The sequence below is a fragment of the Rissa tridactyla genome, chromosome 1, assembly GCF_028500815.1.
Source record: "Rissa tridactyla isolate bRisTri1 chromosome 1, bRisTri1.patW.cur.20221130, whole genome shotgun sequence".
Classification (NCBI taxonomy): Eukaryota; Metazoa; Chordata; class Aves; order Charadriiformes; family Laridae; genus Rissa; species Rissa tridactyla.
The window spans coordinates 17,162,952-17,182,800 of NC_071466.1; the positions used below are offsets into that span (position 1 = coordinate 17,162,952).

The window sequence follows — 19,849 nt, forward strand, 5'->3', positions numbered from 1 at the left end:
TTTAACAGTGTTAATTTATTGTAAATATGTTTTATTTGTCTGGCTGGTTTTTTTGCAGTGTATCCATCAGTGGAACCAGGCTGGTTAAAAGCAACTTATGAAGGCAAAACAGGACTCGTTCCTGAGAATTATGTTGTCTTCCTCTAGCAATCTTTAGTGGACAGCAATATCTTCATGGTATCCATGGTAACAAATAATAAGCACTATGATTTTTATCTGACACAGATATGGGATCAGCCCGTTAGCTGAGTGGTAGATTTCCTTCAGATACTGCAGCTGCAGGTTACACAGCTCCCTATCAACGGAACAGAATGTAATGAAACAGTTAACAGTTTCTGTACTGAAGACGGTACTCTGTTTAAATAACTTCCATTGTTTGCAAAAGGTTGTTCTGTTCTTCTTTTATGGGTAAGGAACACTAGAGCAATAAAATAAAAAAAGTTGCCATTTAGCTGCAGACCTTCAGGTTCTAGGAAGTGTGAAATTTAGAGGCAATGCGCTCTACGACATTTCTTGCAATCTGTAGTTTTTAATATGAAAAATTGTATTTTTTTTCATAATGTAAGTGCTTCTATTGTGATCTGAATTCTCCCTTAGAAAACTTGATTCTAAAATTAGTCCTAATCATTTCAAATAAGAAATGAGTTTTCCATAAATCAGAAGTTTGAACTTCTGTTATTCATTGAGATTACAATATGTTTTAGAATGTATACAACTGATAATGAAATCAGTTTATACACTGCCTGAGCAGTAAGTGTTCATTCAAAATGTGATATGTTTAATGAATGTTTCATTCAAATGCTTCTTAGATTTCCTTTCTATATCATACATAATATTAACAACTTATTATTTTTATGATACCCATCATCGAGACAATGTTCTCAGTGTATTTCAGAACAACATCTGTAGAAAACAGGGAGATGCTGAATCTGGAGTGACTGGTAGTAATGTGAAGTGAGCAGTGAAAAACAGCAGTATGTTTTGAAACCTGAGATAAATTGTAACCAAGTCCTTTTCCAACTTTTTCCATTGCCAATAAGACAAATGGCCTGTGAAGTAGCTAATTTATAAGCTATGAATGCTGAAAGCTCCATGTAGCAATAAAAGTATTTAGTATTATTTCTCCTGACTTCTGCTAAACTGTTTCATAAAGATTTCTCCCCTTCTACAGAATAAAAACGGCTTACTTTTCGAAAGTTCGTAAAGACCCATCGATTGCTCCTGGTAGGACTGAAAAAAAGAAACAAACTCAAAAAACCCTGAAACCGCAAGCAGCTTTCTAAATCTTAGCATCTTTCTTGCACACCTTGAGGGAAAACATGCACTGCTTGCTTGGCTACTTACCATGCCCGACTGCAAAACAAGATATTTAAGCTCTATATTAGTAATTCATCAGCATTAGTGCTACAGAAGGAATTCACCGTTTCATAGACCTATCAAGGCTGAGTTCTTTCTTCAGTAACAGAAATCAATATATGTATTTTCTGTTGATTTCTAAGTTGGATACTGCTTCTAGAAAGTTTAAGGAAGGAATTCTGTTAGGACGAAAAACATCAGTAATCTTTGAATTGCTTCTTTTTTCTTTCCATAGCCTTTTTCTTGTTTAAATTAGAAAATAAGATTTATTGCGAACATAAAGAAGCACATCAGAACCTTCTTTACTTGTACGCATGCTTTCTGCAGAGCAATTCTGTGTTGGAATTCAGGCTGGTGGCAAAATCCTTCTTGCTCATTAAAGTACCGAATGGTGATCAGGGAAGGAGAGAGGGAAGGGGGAGTCTGGGTAAGGCTGACTGGAGGCAGTTGAAGACTGGCCCCTTGAATTAGTGACTGGGATCTGGGTTCTTTCTTCTCCCTATACAATTTCATTTAAGTCCTAAATAATGTTTCACTTCGCCTTAAGACCAGACTGTGCTCAGCACATTGTGATGAAGGGTTGTTCCAGACGTTGTCACAGGCAGTGGATGCAGACACGTATGTGCTCATCTAATTTGCCCAGTGCAGATGGGAAAGGAAGTGAGGGTCTTTTCTCATCAGATTGGGCCTTGCTTATTTTTAAGGCAAGCCAAGATTTCTTAGTGTAAGCTACGTCTGAAACTGCCATTGCCCTGAGAAGATCACCATGGTTTTCGTTGTGGTTCTGTTGTATTTCGCAATCCAAAAATTGCAGAATGTCAGAAAGCTTACCTCTGGTGACCTTCTCAGGAGTACTGCTGCAGGCAAAAAGGAGCAGAAAGGGAGGCAGGGCTTTGAGCAGAAGCTGGAAGCCCCGCACACAGATCCTGCAGCTGCAGGTTACTGTGCAGTGAGCTGGGGAAAAAAACACTTCTTCCATCTATTGCACTGCTGAACATCCTTTAATGACCTGTTATACCTCTCACAGAATCACAGAATGGTAGATGGTTGGAGGGGACCTCTGGAGATCATCTAGTCCAACCCCCTGCCAGAGCAGGGTCACCCAGAGCAGGTTGCACAGGAACGCGTCCAGGTGGGTTTTGAATGTCTCCAGAGAAGGAGACTCCACCACCTCTCTGGGCAGCCTGTGCCAGGGCTCTGCCACCCTCAAAGTAAAGAAGTTCCTCCTCGTGTTTAGGTGGAACTTCCTATGTTCAAGTTTGTGCCCATTACCTCTTGTCCTGTCGCTGGGCACCACTGAAAAGAGCCTGGCCCCATCCTCCTGACACCCACCCTTTAAGTATTTATAAGTGTTGATAAGATCCTTCCTTGGTCATCTTTTTTCCAGACTGAAGAGACCCAAATCCCTCAGCCTTTCTTCATAGGAGAGATGTTCCAGTCCCCTAATCATTCCTCTCAGGAGGAATGTAATTGTGAAATTCTTGAGAAACAGTGAAATAGAAAATGCTTGCTCTTACTTTCTTTGCTTGATTCAAAAAGAAGGGGGAAAAGCTGACCTTGGGTAGTATTACAGCCTGTGTATACGTCTGGGTATTCTCCAATATTACCTTTTGAAACCAGCCGATCTTAGTGCAAGCTAGAGGACTCCAAGGTGCTAAGTTCATTAAAAATTTTGTAAAAATGCAAAGTTCAGTTGCAGATTAAGTAAGCGAAGTCTGTAAGTGCTGAGGGAAAGGCTCTAGAAAGACCTGGAGGAATCCCTGTGGAGGAGAGGTGTTCTGTCTATTCCCATGCCTTCATCTCGCATTAGACACAAAAATGAATTGCAGAAGACAACTTCATAAGAAACTGGATCCCATTCTTTCTGCTGCTCTCAAAACAAATTGGTATTTTCCTCTGTAGGACTCTGCACTTCTTCAGACCCTTCTTCTGAACCAGCCTTGAGGATCACAGAAATAATTTTAGACTAGCTTGGCTTTAAAATGGCATTTCCATCTGAAAAAGGTTATGCCCATTCTTAATTACAGTAAACCACCCGCTCTCAATGGGATGAGTAGGGTTTTTCATTTTTTGAAATATTTTATGTTTTTTCTGTTCTCCTCCTCTGTGGTACATAATGAGCGCTTTCTGTACAATCTCACTGCTGGGTTGTGGATGCCCCAGCTCTTCCCTGACTTTGCAGGGGGGAGTTTATCTCTACGAGAAGCTGCACAATGGACTGGCAAGTGAAGTAGGTGTTCAAAGACACCACAAATGGGGGAGAGAGCAGCACCAAAGCTTGTCTAATGATGATACTCTCAGGCCTGACCAAAAATTCCGTCTGATAATTGGAAAGGATCAGAAATCCATATAACATTTAAAGGAAGATATAATATCTTGATAGTGCCTTTCCAGAAAATCAGGCAAGCTGACTAAATTAGTTCACAGTATTGATTTCCTGTTTTTTACGAAAGTCAGATTCACTCTACAAGCGAAGGTTGCGCAATTTTTTTAAATTATATAAGCCTTCCTAAAAGGATGCAGCAGGTTTTTTCCAAATATCGCTGTAGAACACAAGGTAGATGACACATTGTAATTGCTGTTTGTCTTGTGGAAATAATGTCTGAACCCACAATTTATGTAATTACCCATGTTTTTTCTTTGTTAAACTTTTTGATACATGTTGCAGCACAGCATGAGTCAAATTAATAGTGTGAAGGACTGATATATTGTATGATAAATATGTAAAGTATATTAATATTTTATATTCACACTTTTTATTAATGATGATAAAGATGAAAAAATATTTTTGGTGTAATTCCTATGAGTTCAGTATTAAAATGTCCTTGCCATTTTATGGCATTTAGAGTTCTATGTAACAAAACTCTTAAATTAAACCATAGCTATCACTCATGTCCCTAACTAATCTATAAAGTCCACTGTTCAATTATTTCTGGAAAAAAATGATGCACAGATTTGCTGACCAGCGCTATTCTATGATAGTAATAATAACTTATTTTCCTTTTATATGTTTTCTGGTGCTAATCTCTATTCTTTGTCTGTAATTGGATCGAATTGTAATGTGCCTTTAGGAAAGACATGTTAGGAGAGGAAAAGTTGCAAAATTCAGCAGTTCAGAACAATAATTACAACAAAGAAAAAGCATTGTATGGCAGTAGTTGGATTTTTTCCTTACATGTCTCCACTGGTCTATTTTCTACTTAATAAGATTGCATCAGATGAAATAATGAAACTAAAAAGCGTATTGCTCTTCAAAGTTCTTTTCCTAAGGCAGCAGTTTGTGCAATGTTGGGTTGAGCAGCAAGAAGAGAAATCCCAGTAGGGAAGCACATCCTCCGGACTGGGGTGGATCTTCGCCACTGATGGAAACTCGCAAAGCTCTAGCGAAGTCAAAGACAGACCTTTGGCAATTTATAGTGAGGGTTTGCTGGGCAGAAGCCCCTAGAAAGTAAGCAGAGTATTCTGCTGATGGGGTAACATATGATACGGCTTGGCATTATCCTTTCTTTCAGCAGAGTGCCCTATATGGATTGTTCCATTACCGGAGATCAAGCTGTGGGCAAAGTTCAGTCTTGTTCTCTGTGGTCAGAGAGCACTGACAGCGGCTGCTGCCGCGGCCCTTCCAGTTACTGCTCCTGCAAAAGTCAGGCTGTTGGTGGGGCTGTTTCAGCACAAGTTGGGAGGTCTCTTGTCTTGGAGAAGATCTGGCATGTGCTTTGGGAGTTTGCTTTGTTTTGTTTTCATAAGGTGCTTGGTATCCAAACAGCTACTAATCCGATGTTGTAATTCAGTCACTGAAGATCATAGTGTTGTTTTTCTTGTCCTGTATGTGGCAGTATTTAATAAGGCATTGGATTATCCTGTTGGGTTTTTTTTTAAGTATAGGGAATGGTGCTTCAGCCGTTGGATGTCTCAGCTGAAAGCTGTTCTGCATCTGAGCTTTTTGCAAATGTTTTATCGGGAATTATCATTAAAGTTCTGGCACTAAAGACAGCACCGTGATCTCAGCACTACAAGAGTTTCTGTTATAGCAAAGGGCAAAGCAGCTGAACAGGGCACATGGATAGTTTCAATTTTCAATCATATTTATGACGATTTTGGAGGTATTAGAGTTTATAGGGGTTACTTTAGATACTATATGGTATTTTCATAGGAAAGTATATACAATCAATAACTATATATATTTAATAAAGTCCTACTAAATTATCTTATTGAACTCTCTGTTTATTTTGTAGTGTGGTTTCAATAATTATCTGCACTCTGTATATATCTACATGTAAATAACTGGCATGACATGCATAAGCTGACTTGCAGACATAATTCTATGTTGTACTTTACACTGTATTTCAAAAATTTGAAAAAACGTTTTTCAAAATAAAAAGCCTTTCTACACAAACTGGTTTCTTTATTATTTTTAAATTTGGGCTCTGGTGCTGCCTTTTCTTTTTTCCAAGTAATAACACTTTTGTGCTACTTCCATCCATACTTGCATTTTTCAACGAAGTTTCACCCGTGAGGATGCTTTGCGTAGAGGACATTTCTCCTAACGTTGGGCAATGGGCATGTGTATGAACACTTGACAATAGCATGTCACCTGCTGGCCTGGTCACGTGGGAGACTCCAAAGATGTGGCATTTGAGGAAAAGAAAATGACAATTTTGCACGTTAGGTAACAAGGAGCACAACCCTGCTGTATCGAAACATCGTTGATGAGGCCTTTGCCTCTGAAATTAGCAGGTGGGCAGCTTGGGGGGGGTGTTGGTGACCCGCTTCCAACAACGCTGCCTGTGAGGGAGGTAGTGTGAGTGGGGTGGTTTCTGCAAGTTTCCTTGTGTCCCTTTCCTGGCATTTCTCCAAGGCTTTTTATCTCAGGGACCTGCAGCTTTTCTAGCCCTCAGGAAGGAGTTATTTCCATTGCCAACTGTGCCCAAGGCAAGGGGACCTGCGAGGTGGCCTGCCTTGCCTTTCTCCTGAAGGGACTCCAGAAACCCAGGAGGCTTTTATAACCCTGAAACAGTCAGGCCTCATTACGACATTAACTGAAAATAACTGTTTTTTAAACAAGGAAGATGAAACCAGCCAGCTGATAAACTTTCCCTGCTTGCTGTGTGGTGAGGCTTGGATAGTGCAGAAAACTGTGCATCGGACCCAGGGAAGATGCGTCCTGCTGCCTGCCCTGGGCTGCTGCTGCCTTCTGCCCTGGCCTGCTGCTGGCTCCTGCTGGCCACCTCTCCTGCCAGCGAGCCCCGGGCTTGCCCGAGCGTCCCTGGGCTGCCTGCCTCATCCGGAGCACGTCTGCCTCTCGCCTGGCCGCTGCCCCTGCCACTGCAGGTCTGAAACTGAAAACAAAATATAGATACCGTGGCCAGAAATAAAACTGAGTCCAGTGGAAAAGCAAAACAACATGGAGCAGGTGGAGAAATGGTCTTTCCCTTGGCATTGCTTTCCAACAGCTACTCCTAAGTGAAACTTCCACTTGACAGCTCTCCCCCCTTGGAGATTTTAGAGATACGGAGTCTGCTTCCAGGGATCAAAAAGTCACCTGCAGCCTGTGGTCACCAGAGATGACCTGCGCCTTGCAGGCCCCAGCATCCCGCGCTGTAGGGATGAGGGAGAAGGAAAGGCTCCCCTTGCAGGGACCGAGGGACGCAGTTGGGCTGGCGCGGCCGCTTTGGGCTGTATTAGCTCTGCCGCCAAAGCCGGGGGGTCTGCAGCGAGGGGGCTCAGAGCTGAGCTGTAACTGTCTGCCCTTAGTTAAAGCTTTCTGAACACCCCAAGGTGGGGTGTTACAATTACGATCTAAACTGTCATCCAGAGGAAACATCTGGGACTGACCCTGTTGCCACTCATTCCCTGGCTCGCTCCCCACCACCACGGGGACTTTTGAAAGAAGGTAAATCCAAGGGCAGCAGCGCAGGTGAGTGGGGGCACCAGGAGATGCCTGACCTGCCCCACCGCTCTCTTGTGCGCAGCAGGTTGGGAGGAGTAGACCCCTCAGCCTGCACCCGATCCCACGTTGGCCGGCACTTGGGGCTGGATTCACCTCTGCGGAACACAAAAGCACACATGGGAAGGGCTGCCATGGGTGCTCAGCTCCGCGTAGTGGGTTGGCGTGAGGGGAAATGAAGAATATTCGCATCTTGATAGCTCACCAAAAATGATAGCTCATCACAGGTTTTATGTTAAAAAATCTGAAATAAAATGGTTGTTTTTTCTATTAGAGCTTTCTGCCCTTTCCCCTGGTGGTGTAGGCTCCTTGGCTTTCGGATCCTCTGGTCTGCAGGAGTGAACACAGACAAGTTGGGGATCTCAACTAAGCCCTAAAATAGATCTTAACACCCATTTTCCCAGTGTCTATAGGGCCATTTTGCTTGGCATCATGGAATAACTAAGATTTTTCTCTGTTTCTATGAAACAGATGTTCTGACCAGCTGTATTTTAACATTTCGGTGAGCATTTAAATGTAAGAAGACATAAATTCCTGTTAATCCTGTATTACCACTGAATTGGCAGCTGCCAGGGGATGAGGCACTACCTGTGTTTCTTACCAGAAAGGGTGAAGAGGAGCTTCATTATTTGGTTGCAGTGAGGCCCTTTACAGCGCATGATTCTCGTCTGTTGGGAAAAGTGGATCCCCTGAGCATAGAATCATAGAATGTGTTGAGCTGGAAGAGACCTTTAAAGGTCATCTAGTCCAACCCCTGGTCTGAAGGCTTTATTGCTATAACGTGGCCATAGAGCCGTTGCCTTGTGGAATAGTTACGGTATAAAACAGGTGCCGGAGCGAGCCGGGGTGGTGGGAGCCCCTGCAGTGCTCGGCCGCGGGGAAGCAGGATGCGATCCGGGGTGTGCAGCCACGCTGGCCATGCCCCCCGGAGCTATGGTCCCCTGTGTTCGTAAAGAGGAGAAATTTCAGTGACCCAAGGAAATGGCATGGGCGTAGACCGAGCAGGGGGCAAAGTCAGTTCACGTCCCTCTTGGATAGGTTTTCTCATGAACTGGGCATGATTCCTTCCTTCAAAGCCCGCCTGCCTTCTAACACTATGCTTATTACATATAGCAAATAAAGCATTTGCACTTTTGTCTTTTATACCTTTATTTCACATTTATAAAGCTTTTCCTGTGTAACTTGGATTAATGGCTGATACGGAAAGAAAGTATTGTAAGATATTCTTGGCTTCTTTTGCAACGGTTGGCTGCCTTTCTATTGTATTTATGGCAACAAGCTCAAAAGCTGGACTAGCCGAGAGCAAGCACCTTTGCCAAAGATCACGCTGTGCTTTTTTAATGTAAACATGCAGGGATTCTTGGGAACATTGAGTGACCTCCACAGCCGGTACAGAAAGGAGTCTTAATTCACTTGAAAGTACTTTGGTAATTGGAATACATCTTTCTGCCAGTATATTTGAGGAGCCGATTAGTTAGATTTAGCACGGGTGTATTTCATTTAAAATTACTGTTAATGGCTCTCGGGTGCCCTTAGAAGGGATTGGAGTCCTGTTTGAATGAAAAACATCAGCTATTTATTGTTGTTGATGGTCATTTCTTTTGTCTTCTGAGAAAAAAAAAAAGCCACATTCAAAGGGAAACACGTGGCTTACCTGGATTGCGGGTGTCTTCAAAACGAGCTTTGCAATGGCGTGCTGTGCGCCGTGACGGCCACGTGCTCCGTCCCCAGCAGCAGGCGGGGGGTGAGGAGGGGTGGTGGGCTCAGCCCTTGGTGGGCTCAGGGACAGGAGCCACGGGCTCCAACCGAGCTCGTCTGGCAGCTCCGTAGTCCAGACATGACCACAAGCTCATGGCATTGCCAGGGAGACATCAGCATAGTCCGTAAACAGGTGAGGTGGTAGCTGCGTGGTGGGAAGCCCCATGAGAAACCTTCCAGAGGACAATTCACAAACCCGGGCGGAAGAAAGATAAGAAACCTGAGCTCGATCAATCTATTTAGTGTTCCTCCAAACAAATTAACAGGCGTACAGGATACAACTGGTTCCTAGAATGGAACAAATGCTGTTTGCAAGGACCTCACAAGAAGATAACGAAGATTAGGGTTTCAGCGTGCCTGAGCTGGGAAGCTGAGCATGAAGCGCTGGAAATGGAGGCTGTGAAAGCAGTGACGATTGAGAGTCCTGAATTGCCACAAAATGAGCGGGATGCCTATCGTCAGGGATAATCCTTCTCAAAAAAATCCTGCATCTGGGGGCTCTGGCGGCACCCTCCATGGACATCTGAAGGAAGCAGGCAGGCAGCAGAAGACCTCAGAGAGATTTAGGTGCGAACCAATTGTGCTGGGCAGCGGTGATGCAAATACATCCTTTCATAAAACCACAGCTTCAACAGCCATTTTAAGTTTGTTATTTCCAACAGCTGTTGCTGTTGGTTGAGGGATGCTTATGTTTGGGCCTGAAAAATACTGTTTCTTTTCCGTAACGATGGCAAATTGTGCCTGCCTTGGATGGGGAAAATGGTCATGCTGCACAGTGTCCTGCCTGCTCCGTTACAGGCTCAGTATCAGGCACCATCTCCCCAGACCCTCCCTTGAGAAATTTGCAGTGAATGCCGTAAGAGTGTCTCACCCAGCTTCCGGCTGTGATTTCTAACACCGTTTTGTTTTGGAATGGCTCCTTCTCTCCGCCCTCCCTGTCCCCTTTGTAGCTCAAACGACACAAAACAAACGAGCACAATTAATTTTATCTTCGGAGCAACGCAGAACCAAGATGTACAAAGTTCAAGTTCTGCCACTGCTGAAGCCCTTCCTTAATTTTTTTTTCCTCATCTTTGTGTAAATGATCCCTTGAAACATTTCCTGACTAAATGAACTGGGAAGCCACATGTCCAAGTATCTGTAAGTACACCATCTTGAGAAACTCAGGTGAATCATAGAATCATACAATGTGTTGGGTTGGAAGGGACCTCTAAAGGTCACTTAGTCCAACCCCCCTGCAGAAAGCAGGGACGTCTGCAACTAGATCAGGTCGCTCAGAGCCTCATCCAGCCTGGCCTTGACTGTCTCCAGGGATGGGGCCTCCACCACCTCTCTGGGCAACCTGTTCCAGTGTCTCACCACCTCATTGTAAAGAACTTCTTCCTAATGTCTAATCTAAACCTTCCCTGCTCTAGTTTAAAACCATTGCCCCTCATCCTATCGCTACATGCCCTTGCAAACAGCCCCTCCCCAGCTTTCTTATAGGCCCCCTTCAGGTACTGAAGGCTGCTATAAGGTCTCCCTGGAGCCTTCTCTTCTCCAGGCTGAACAACCCCAACTCTCTCCATCTGTCTTCAGAGGAGAGGTGCTCCAGCCCTTTGGTCATCTTCGTGGCCCTCCTCTGGACCCACTCCAACAGGTCCCTGTCCTCCTTGTGCTGAGGTGACGGTTGTTGTGTTTTCCTTAGCTAGTGCAATTAGCTTTGCTGGATAGTTTTCAACCAGAGAAAAAATCAAGAAAGGGTGGTGTTCCTTTACCATGATGTTATTTGTGTGAATCTCATGAACAGCTCATCTCCTCAGGGCAGCAGGAACAAACACAGCTCTTCGCTTTTCACCATTTCCAAGACACTCGTTGGGGTCAGCCGATCCCCGTCGGCTACATCACGTTTGAGTACAACAGCGGTGACCAGCACCCATGGCAGCAAAGGGGTGAGGTAGGACAGAGGAGCTCCTCGTAGCGCCGCCGCAGCCTTGGCTCAGCTCGGTGCCTCCTCCAGCGCCACAGCAGCTTTGTTATTGACACACACGAAAGGAAATGATGGTTTCATCTGAATTACTGCGTGGCAGGATCCTCGACACCACTTCCTTCTTTCACTTAGATAACACAAAATAGCAGGGCGGTCTTCCCTGTGAGAGCGGATGATTATTGCATGAGCTCGTTAGTATGTGTCGTGGTTTTGGCCGGATTGGCCGATCAGAACGACAGATGGCCCTTCCCCCTCTCTCCTCAGAGACGAGAGGAAGAGATAAGGAGATTTACGAGTTTAGAAAAAGAACTAAACTACTTTAATGAAAATAATAATAAATAAGAAAATAGTAAATAATAATAGAATAATAAAAATTAAAGAAAAAAGTATACAATATATACAAAACTGTATCCAGTCCCATGATGACGATCGCGTCACCAGCAGACACAGGGAAAGTCCCAGACTGGCGTCAGCGACAGACAGGAGCTGAATTCCGGAACTAGGGTCAGGAATGCTCGGATTGGGATCAAAGGCAGACGAACAGAGTCCTCCTCAGACATCGGCCATTGAAGAAAAAACGAGCCAGAGCCCCCTTGCCCCTTTGATCCCTCAGCTTTTATACTGAGCGTGATGCAGATGGGATGGAACACCCTGTTGGTCAGTTTGGGGTCACCTGTCCCGTCTGCTCCTCCCTGCAGGTGGGACCCCTCCACGCTTCTCTGCTTCCGACCCTCTAACGGGGCGAAGTTATATATATATAACAGGTTGTTATAGCAATAAGTCTAATCAAGAGCCTCTGTGCATACCGTTCCTTGGTATAATCAGGTCTTATCACTCTGAGAGCGAACAGTGTCTGAACAATATGCTGTTAATTTCAGAGTTTCGTCAGTTAGAAGAGGCCCAGCTAAAAAGTAAAATTACAAATCAGAAAATTGGTTCTGTTTTACCTCAAACCAGGACAGTACGTTTAAGGGAAAGTTCACCCGTGCTGTGCAGAGATGCGTCAGTCTCCATAGCATCTGTATTGTTACAGACTCTGAGATGTCACAGCGAAAAAACATCTTGTTTAGGCAGGCTGTTATTAGCTAAAGCTTAAAGCAAAGGCTTCTACCCCAAAGGGCTTAAACATCTCATTTCAAATAATGAGTAACATTATTTTATTCTTCATACCCTTCCATTACCATGTCTATTAAAAAAAACAAAACCCAAACCCATTTTTGAGCAACAGCGATATGCATTTAGACTGAATATATGAAGTCATTCCACTCAATCCAGAGGAACATCATTGTATAAATAAATAACTGGGGACTAAATAAAGGTACTAGTGCAGGTGTCTCAGGTATCCTGAATGGATATTTAAGCAGGAGCAGAGTCTTAAACTTTGACACCTTGTAGTTCTTCAGCATTTCAAAAACTGCTTGTTTTCTTCTGTGTGCTACCTGGTCATAGGACTTCCACTTTAAAGAAATCTGTGTGTGTTTTTGGATTGACTAAATGCTTTCCGCTAACGTTTAATACTGCATGGGAAGTTTTAAAACTGAACTGATCTGGAAAAAAATCATCTAATCTAATCTAGTAAATCCCAGCCCTGTCAGAGTGTTCAAGATGCGCACATGCAGTACTGACAGCGGCCAAGAGACCAATTCCCAGGCACGAGGACAACTCAGAAATGAAACTGAAACACCACTGGGTTCTGTGGAAATAATGTGGAAAAGTCTCGTCATTGTTGGCGTGGTTAACGCTTCCCTGAGAGCGCGTTGCCCGTCACTAACGTTACAGGGCATCCTTAGCAAGGGGTGACACTCACGCCACCGGCCCAGACCTGAATTACCAGCGCTCCCTTAGGGCGAGGGGGGAGAGTGTTGGTCTCTCAGGTGGAAGGAGACCACGCCACCCACCCAGCCCTTCTGCTGCCGCCCGCGACCCCGCCGGGTGCCAGTCCTGCTCCTCGCCCGACACACGCCACGTCACGGGGCAGTGGGGGGGGAAGCGGGCCGTGTCACGGATGAGGAAAGGATCACCTGGGTGCTGGAGCCAGTCCCTCAAAAGCCAGAGGTGATGTTCCCTCGGTGCCACTGAGGAAAGCCTGCGCCAGGCCAAGCCAATGACCCCTCCGTGCACCGCTCCCCCGTGATGGGCCTGCAGCATCCTGCAGCATCCTGCCTCACGCCGCCGAGCCACATCCGGCAGCGTCTGCTTTTGGCAGCGGAGAACTCCAGTCCTCGGTACGGACACTGCAGTGAGCTCACGGACAGCCTCTGGACAGCCTGGGGACAATGTCCTCTCAAAACCTGTCTATATAAATATATATAAACAAATCATCACCCAATGTGGGGTTGCTGTGCTAGTCGTATCTATACTCCGATGTATTTTTCCCAACAGAGAGAGGCTGCAGATGCCACGGCCTCCGCGCCCACAGCAGCACCTGCGGCCAGTGCCGCTGGGCAGCCTCCTACCGCAGTGCAGGTCGTACTTTTTAATAAATTCTTCCTTTGTTTGTATTTACGCCGGAAGATAAGGAATGTAACTTATTTTTCTGGTTTTATACACTAGCATTTTGACAGAACCTTCCACATAAGTAAAAAAAAAAAAAAAGACAATTGTCTCCCATTCTTTGAGCCTTGTGGAGAGTTTGAATTGCAAACAAAATGGAGAATACTGCGCCCCTCCCCGTATAGGTTTCAATTCAGTAAATAAGCCACGTGTGTGTGTGTGTCGTCTCCAACTGGCAGCTGCCAAAGTAATCAAACCGAGATTACCCCCCGGCAGCCGCTCCATAGGGCTGACTGGGAGCACAAGGGGCTCCATCCAGCTCCAGTTACAGCCCGGTGCCGTTGTGTGGCTTTACTTTCCATCTGGTGGTAACCGAGGACTTAAACACTTCTCATGCTACTGCAAAGTAAGCACATCTCCAATTTATTGGACATGACACAATGTAGCTCGACAACGGCTTTACAAAAATACTTGAAAGCTATTATTTCAGATCTACAAATATATAGATGCAAGTTCCTCTTCACAGGAAAATACAGAAATCTTATACAAGTCTCTTTTTTAAAAAAAATAAAAACAATAGTAACAAACCATAAATTATGCCCATTGTGATCTTGAACGTTAAATACAGAGGAATACTAACATCAGCCCAAATATGTCTCAAAGTTAAGGATTCTTTGGCTTTCAACAGATTTTTCCATCGAGGATTACAAAGCCTCTACAAAGTGCTCATGTATTACACATCCAAGTTATCCTTGGGGAAGAAAGTGTGTTGAGGGCAGGGGAGGGAGGGGAGAATAAACATTTTACAAATATGGGAACGGGGATGTGTATTTTCTGTGAAATTCAGAAACTGCAAGAGATCATGTACTGCAAGAGGCCCCCGCATGGTTTTAACCCTTAGGCTGTGCTTTTCTCTAGCACATCGGTTTTCTTAAAATTGATGGCTGTCCTCTTAGAATCATAGAGTCATAGAACGGTCTGGGTTGGAAGGGACCTTTCAGATCATCGAGTCCAACCATCAACATAACACTGACAAAACCATCACTAACCACGTCCCTCAGCACCGCGTCCATCCGCCTGTTAAATACCTCCAGGGATGGCGATTCCACCACTTCCCAGGGAGCCTGTTCCAATGTTTGATAATTTTCGGTCAAGAGGTTTTTCTAATATCCCCCTGGCATACTTTAAATGAAAATCTTCCTAAGGTAGTATTTTCAGAGATTCAGAGGTTTGTTGGTTCTTTTTAATGTCAGATGTGTATAACCTTGCTTTGTGAGCAGGTAAAGAGACACACGACCTGTATTATGAAGCTTGAGAAAGGATAGGGGTTTCTGCCTCCCAGTGAAATGTGCTGTAGCCATCACCACAAACTGCACGCAACAGCACACTCGGTGCCAAAGCTTTTGTGTAAAATTCTTGTAAGAAGTGAACGGGCCAGTGCACAATGTGACTATATTGCTAGCTGAGCTTTGGGATACAAAACTTCCAATTACACTTTTAAGTGAAGAGCCTCGTCATCCTTGGCTGGCCAACCCTTCATGTGAGGTGATGACAGTCCCAAGAGATGATATTCTCATCCGTTGTGCGTAATGCCGCCACGACAGACCCCAACCCATGGCCAGCACACCCCGACTCCTGACACATTTCAACTTCAACTTCATCAGGTTCTGCTGTCACATTTCTTCCATTTAACAGCGTATCATTTCTAACAAGGGTGTTGTACTTTGTCCATAGAAGAATATGCTTATGGGGAACAGCAGAATCCACATTTTGCTGTTTGTTACAAATGTTGCCAGGATCTGGGAAAATGGTGGGGAACATATTCATTGCTCTACTGAAGTCTTTGTCACTATTTTGAAAGGGTAGTACCACATTTCAGATACAACTTCTCCAAATATTTCTAACAAAAGGAAGGCCCCTCGTTGTAACAGACTGACACCCACTAGTCTGACGTTGCAGCTCCTTCATGGAACATTTAAGTTGCAATCCTAACTTTTTCTGAGCTACTGGTGAAAACTCATTCCACTCAGAGTGCTTTTGATTCACGATGATGCATAAGGTGAATTATGATGATATTTTTATAAAGGCATTTGTACAAAGGACATATGCCAAGCTGTCCTCACACACGCAGGATGGCCCGCGCTGGAGGCAGGGGTGCTGCTGTAACACCATCCCCGGGTGTTTCCCAGCTCCGTGTGCTGCGTGTTCCTCAGCTGTCAGAAAAAGCGTGTGGAACACTGCTGTTTGTAGTGATGGCTTTAACTTTACATTTAGATACATTTGGTAATAGCTGCAATCAACTGCCTTTTAAATACATGTGTCCAGTTTGGGGAACTCGCAAAGTTGATGGATTTATGGTTTTCAAAGATTATGTAAGACTCCTTGGAGCTTCTTTTTTTTTTGGAAAGAAATTAGATAGATATCCTATTAAATTTTAGTAAACAATCAGCCTTATTCTGGCAGTATAAAATATAATCGTATACTCCTTGGAAACAAAATTTACTTTTAAAACTGCATAGTGATTGCAGATTGCTGGGTGTTTCTTTTTCTTTCTCTTTTTACGTGAAAGCATTCGCACACCTTTCTGAATGCCATGTGTGCGTCTGTTTGGTGCTTTCCTTATTCACACTCCATATGGCCACAATGGACCTGACGGAAAAAAAAAATCAGTTTTTTTGAACAGCACTATGATGAGAAGATTGTTCTCAACTGGAGGTTTTGCAGGTTAGAGTCTCAGACTGGACATAAATCAGCAATACAGGGTACGAAGAGTAAAAGCATTATTCTATTTTTATCTAGTATATGAAAAATAGGCATATGGGAAAACTGTACATCCAAGATGGAACAAGGAATGTTCATAAAAGTCTCACCTGTGTAACACAAAGGTCTCTGTACTGCTCTGCCCAGTTAGTTCTGATGGCAAAGATTTATGTTATCTCCAATAGGTGTTTTTCACCCAATGCAACCTCTTGTTTGAAAGTACGCAGTTGTGGAGTTCACTGATGCAGAGCTCTGTAAATTATAATTTCTTTTTCCTCAAGAGAGCAAGAAGAGATTTTAGCACTAAACTGGCTGGGCGGATATTTAAATGGAGCTGTGGGAAAACGCAATAGAGTGAGACTATTTAAACGACAGTGTGAGAACTTCCTCACTGATATGCCTGAATGCTAAACTGGTGGAACTATTGTACCTGCAGAGGTGAAAGGGTAATTTAGTTTTCGTGGTCAGAAAAACATGATCTATGACTTGTGATGGTATTTTTACAATGAGCACACCTCACACTGGTGAGAAACCGAAATGCTGCCAGTTTTAAATGATAAACTAGAATTAAATGAAAGTTCACCACTCCTCGATATCCTTTATATTCTGTAAATACCTTTCACAGAGCACTCGGGACCCAAGCCAGGAAAAAAATGCCTAAATGTGAGCAAAAAAAAATACATCAAGGGAACAGCACTGCTCACGTACTTGAAGTTATGCAATTGCTGCGCTAGTTCCAACAGCACTACAGGATTATTTTCTGAGCATTATTTTCTCTTTAGGGTAAACAGCCAGCTAAATCTTAACTTAGTTATTATTATCCATGCAGTCACCTTTTACTGCGTGTTTCTGTCCAAGCATCTGAAAGGCTACAGTACCATTCTACATGCAAATAAGGTCAATCCAATAAATTAATAGCATTAATTGGAAAAAAAAAAAAAAGCAACTCATAAATTTTTAGATAAAAACCATCTAAAATATGACTTTTTTTTCCTTTTCATCTTCCAAGGGGGAATAGAAAACTACATTAAAAACAAACCCTCTGTTCAAGTCAGGTCACCATGACACAAAGCAGCACAAACCAATAAATCCAGCAATGCTGTCAGTCTGGCCCAGCAGCGCGCACACAGGCTTTGGAGCCACGGAAAGTTGGGAGGGCTTTGGATATTGGCTCCGTGGCTGCAGACTGACTTATCGGAAGGGAAGAAAGGTCAGCGTGCCACAAACGGCACGGCAGGCAAGGAACATGTACTTGGAATTGCTGCTGCATGCATGGAGCGCAGCCCCGTCCGCTCCTGCTCTGGGGATGAACTCACCGTACCTGTGTGCAGGCAGGAGAGTAGGGGAAGGAAGGGTCCCCACAGATGCTACTGCTCACGCTACCGACGCCATTGATAACAGAGATAAAGATTTGGTTTTAGCTGGGAACACAGGAAAGCAGCTGTCCTTCCCAATAAAGACAATTGAGAAAAAAAGAAGAGGAAAAAGGATAAGAAGAAGAAGAAGGAAAAGAAGAAAAAAAAAAGGAAAAAAAAAAAGAAAAAGGAAAAAGGAAAAGAAAAAGAAAAAAGAAAGAAAAGAAAAAGAAGAAAAAGAAGAAAAAGAAGAAGAAAAAGAAGAAAAAAAAAGAAGAAAAAGAAAAACAAGAAAAAGAAAAAAGAAAAAAGAAAAAGAAAGAAAAAGAAAAAGAAAAAGAAAAAGAAAAAGAAAAAGAAAAAGAAAAAGAAAAAGAAAAAGAAAAAGAAAAAGAAAAAGAAAAAGAAGAAAAATATAAAGACCAAAAAAACCCTCAAGGTATTAATGAAGTATTGACCAGTCAGAAAACACAAACTGAACTCTCAGCTTCTCTCCTGCAGATATAACACGAGAAAACCGAACCGCAGTACAGCTGAAGGCAGAAATACCCAAGCTTCAGTTTATCTTGCACGCATACCAGCCAGACTGTTCCAAAGGGCCACGAAATCAACTGAAAGTTTTTGTGGCTACATTTGCCTCCATCAGGGACTAGGTGTTAACGAAGCCACATTCCCCTCTCCCTAAAGGCTGGCCCAAGCTGTTGATCCAGCTGAGACCTTTGAAGACGTGAGCCAAGTGTATTTCGTACTTCCCTGAGCCCAGCCGGTACAAGGGAGAAGCCGGCGGCCGGGAGGGAGCAGGGCAGCCTCTCGGGGATGGAGGTCTCTGCTCCGCACTGCGGTGTCACAGCTCTCCTCTAGGCACGGCCGGGCTGCCGCTGCCTGGCACTTCACCTTTCAAACACTCTTAAAAACTATAAAGGTGATGCCTCTACAAAACTGAATAACAACAGCAGAGCTCAAAGGAACCAGCTGGCTTCATGGTTTTGTTTGTTTGCCTCACTGAAGTCCTCGCAGAAGGCAACGCTGAAGGCCTCGCGTCTAAAATACCTAAACTGTACAGAATGGGAGAGGCTTAGCGTCAGGCATAGCTCCATTATTTAGAGGAAAACTTCTAGTGATAGCTCAGACAAAAAGTTATGTCTGCAATCTGCAGTAGATGGCAAACTTTCTAATTAGTACAACACAGGTCTCATTCCTTTAAAATGTAATCACCGTAAACGTCAGAAAACAAAAAAGTCCGTCTGCCGAAACCTCTTATTTCTAGTATGCAAAATGCAACATAAGAAGATCCAGCATTGTTATGCCTTGTTCAGTATATTACAAAGCACTACAAGATGTTTTATTTAGACCTATTTATAAAGCTCGGGTCAAAAAATACCTTAATCTTTAAACAAATATTAATGCAGAGAAATACAGACAACTAAAAAGCCTCGTGGCTCTAAAAAACTCAAAGAAAAAATGAGTTTGCTGGTGGCTCTCTGGATATTGCCGCAGTGTTGAAAATCACAGTACGTGAGATTTTGATAGGGAAGGAAACAACCCTGTGTTTTGGTCACTGTTTGTGGTGTCTGTGCAGCCCAGAGCAAATGATGGCATCAACATGGAGACTAAAGGCAATTTTATAAACGGGGCTCAAGGCTGGAAGCTCTCAAATTAAAACAGTTTTTTCTAACTTCAGACAATCAAGTGATGGATACAGGACTTTCCGATTCATACAGCAGCCACATTTAGCCAAACTTGTTCTGTCTTATGTAGTGCATTCCCCATGACCAGCTACAGAATCACAGAACGGTCGGGGTTGGAAGGGACCTCTGGAGATCGTCGAGTCCAACCCCCTGCCAGAGCAGGGTCACCCAGGGCAGGTTGCACAGGAAGGGCATGAAGCTCTGGGAATTTTTTCTGCGAGTTGGCAAGCTTTAATACATACAATTTGAAAATGTTTTTAACCTTTGTTATCTATTCCCAAAAAACATTTATTCTTCCTTTTTGATTACACCTTTGGGACAAATATAGAGCATTTCAGACTAATGTGCCGTATTTATGGGACATGGTGACACGGCAGCCACTTGGAACAAATTTTAGGGATTGAGTAAAAGGCAGCTGTAGGCAGATCTGGGGCATTCCTGAGGCAAGCATACTGCCTGCTCCCTTTTCCAATTTCAGAATTAGGGTGTCAAGGAATAATTTTTAGTGTGGGAAGTTTCTGTT

The 19,849-nt window shown here is 43.7% G+C and overlaps 1 protein-coding gene across 1 annotated transcript in view; it reads left to right on the forward strand.

The window, feature by feature from the left end:
* ARHGAP42 (Rho GTPase activating protein 42) overlaps positions 1 to 6,051 on the forward strand; it is a 168,739-nt gene extending 162,688 nt beyond the window's left edge. The window contains exon 24 of the mRNA XM_054220834.1: positions 59 to 6,051. Within this exon, the coding sequence (XP_054076809.1) occupies positions 59 to 147 (89 nt within the window). The 3' untranslated portion in view covers positions 148 to 6,051. The remainder of the gene's footprint in view (positions 1 to 58) is intronic.
* Positions 6,052 to 19,849: the final 13,798 nt, after the last annotated feature.